The sequence below is a fragment of the Penaeus japonicus genome, unplaced genomic scaffold (genome assembly GCF_977035675.1).
Source record: "Penaeus japonicus unplaced genomic scaffold, GWHDUDI00000001_assembly GWHDUDI00000030, whole genome shotgun sequence".
Taxonomy (NCBI): Eukaryota; Metazoa; Arthropoda; class Malacostraca; order Decapoda; family Penaeidae; genus Penaeus; species Penaeus japonicus.
In genome coordinates, this window is record NW_028234432.1 from 4,811,693 (window position 1) to 4,814,192 (window position 2,500).

The window sequence follows — 2,500 nt, forward strand, 5'->3', positions numbered from 1 at the left end:
GTCACAAATCAGGTTAATGACGTTATATTTATGCGAGAAAGATGGTAGAATGCAGCAATGCATTTTAATATAGAAATACAAATGTTACCCCCCTGACCGAGGCTTGAAACCGGGTCATCAGAGTGACAATCCGAGCTCCTTACCATTATACTACACGACCCAAGAAAATCATTTAACCAGGTGCCTTACAACCACCATGGAAGTTACCTATAAACTCTTAGGAGAATAGTGATAGCGAGGTTTAACAGACATTCCCGTGAGCACTCGGCAGGAATGAATGAGAAATTCAAGTCACAAATCAGGTAAAATTTGTATTTTCATATCAAAATGCGTTTCTGCATTCTACCATCTTTCTTACAGAGATATAATCTTGGTAACATAATTTGTGACTTGAATTTCTAATTCTTTCCTGTCAAGTGCCCACAGGGATTGTATGTGACACCTAGTTTGACAGTCCTTTGTTAGGGCATTGTGATCTAGTTGGTTTAGTACCGTGAGGGGGTTGATGCCATATGTACATTATTTTTTTTCACACTGTAATATATTTATAGGAATTTAACAAATAATATAGCCTCTTGTATTATGAAGTAATTAACTAATTGAAGTAAATGTTTAATAATTACGTAACTGTAGGAAGAGAAATCCTAAAGGAGTGTTCAGTAGACAAAATACCACATTATGTGAGCCTGTTAAGAATAAGAATTTTATAAGGATGGTACTGTGTACTCAAAACGTTAACGATTCCTGCTCTAGACCTTCTCAGCTTTCAGTGATGGCAATGATTCTCATAAGTAGGTAAAATATAGTCAAAATACATAAAATAATATTTATTTTTGTTTCATGCGAGAGAGGGATTTAATTAGGATATTTCCGAATAAGTTATCACCATTTCTGTCATTATTATCACAGCAAGATGACTAGAGAACTGCTTTCTTCACGTACTGTTATCATTCCAGGGACGATATGCCCTTCATTAATGTATCTATAGCACTGGATGTGATGTTATGATCCAGTTTCCGTAAAATGTGGCTTGAGAGTTGTGTTTGGTGATTAATGATCGATGGTGTAGGCGCCCAAGAGACAAGCACAGCTGGCAGGGAGCTTGAATGTCTCGATGGCGAAGGGGAAGTACTGGTCATAGGCGTCGTAGACGAGGAAACGGTGGTAGATGGACTTCTGCAGGCACTTGGACTCGTAGCACTCAGGTACCAGAGGACAGGCATCGCCGGAAGTCAGACACTCTTCGATACGTGTAGTCTGAGTAAGAGTCTGATAATGCACATCGATGTTATTGATAATGACACGCCATTTGCCCTCGGTATTCTGGGCACGAAGGGGCTTTACGTAAGCGGTCTCCGATGGGCACAAGTAAGTTTCCTCTTCCAGGGTGTTTGGTCGCTCGACAGACAACTCGGTATTAAGATCAACTACATCGGCATAGAGGGAAAGGAGCTTTTCGTAGTGGTACTCGGCTGCGTGTTTGATCTCGTAGGTGGGATACTCAGCGTCTTCGAGACACCATGGTTTGGTTGTGTTGGCAGCACATGCTGGCACAGCAGGCTCGTGTCCATGTGTGTAAGAAGGTTGAGGATGATAAGCTGGCGCAGGGTGGTAGGATGGCTGGGGATGGTAGGAAGGTTGTGGGTGGTAGGAAGGTTGATGTTGGTAAGACGGCTGTGGGTGGTATGAAGGTCGTGCGTGATGAGAGGAACTGTGATGAGTGACAGCAGCACCACCAAGACTAAAGCTCTGATGTGAACTCTGATCGGCAAAAGCCACAACCGCCAAAGAAAGCGAAACCTGCAAAAGAAGATATATTATATATGTAGACTTCACAACAGATCACATCGTGTTTTTGAAGTTAGTTTGTCTTATAGAATTAACATTTCTATGTATCATTCAATAATATATTTACACACACACACGCACACACACACACACTCAGCATGTATATATATATATATATATATATATATATATATATATATATATATATATATATGTATATGTATATATATATATATATATATATATATATATATATATATATATATATATATATATAGTACAGATGTATATTTCTTACAAACACACATATATGTATATATATATATCCCTATACATAAATACATACATATATGTATGTATGTATATATATGTATACATACACACACACACACGGACATACACACACATAATGTACATATGTATATATATACATATATATATGTATATATATACATATATATACATATATAAAGATATATATATATATATACATATATAAATAAATAAATATATATATATACATATATACATATACATACTGAGTATGTGTGTATGTTCGTGTATATTATTGATAGATATATCATATATATATAGATAGATATCTATATATATATATAATCTATATGATATATAAGATAAACAATATTTACACACACACACACACACACACACACACACACACATATATATATATATATATGTGTGTGTGTGT

General features: G+C 36.0%; 1 protein-coding gene across 1 annotated transcript in view; it reads right to left on the reverse strand.

Annotated features, from left to right (window-relative positions):
• Window positions 1-812: 812 nt before the first annotated feature.
• Window positions 813-2,500, reverse strand: part of LOC122268001 (neurotrophin 1-like) — a 2,614-nt gene continuing 926 nt past the window's right edge. Inside the window, exon 2 of the mRNA XM_086554877.1 lies at window positions 813-1,800. Coding sequence (XP_086411003.1) covers window positions 1,051-1,800 — 750 coding nt within the window. The 3' untranslated portion in view covers window positions 813-1,050. The remainder of the gene's footprint in view (window positions 1,801-2,500) is intronic.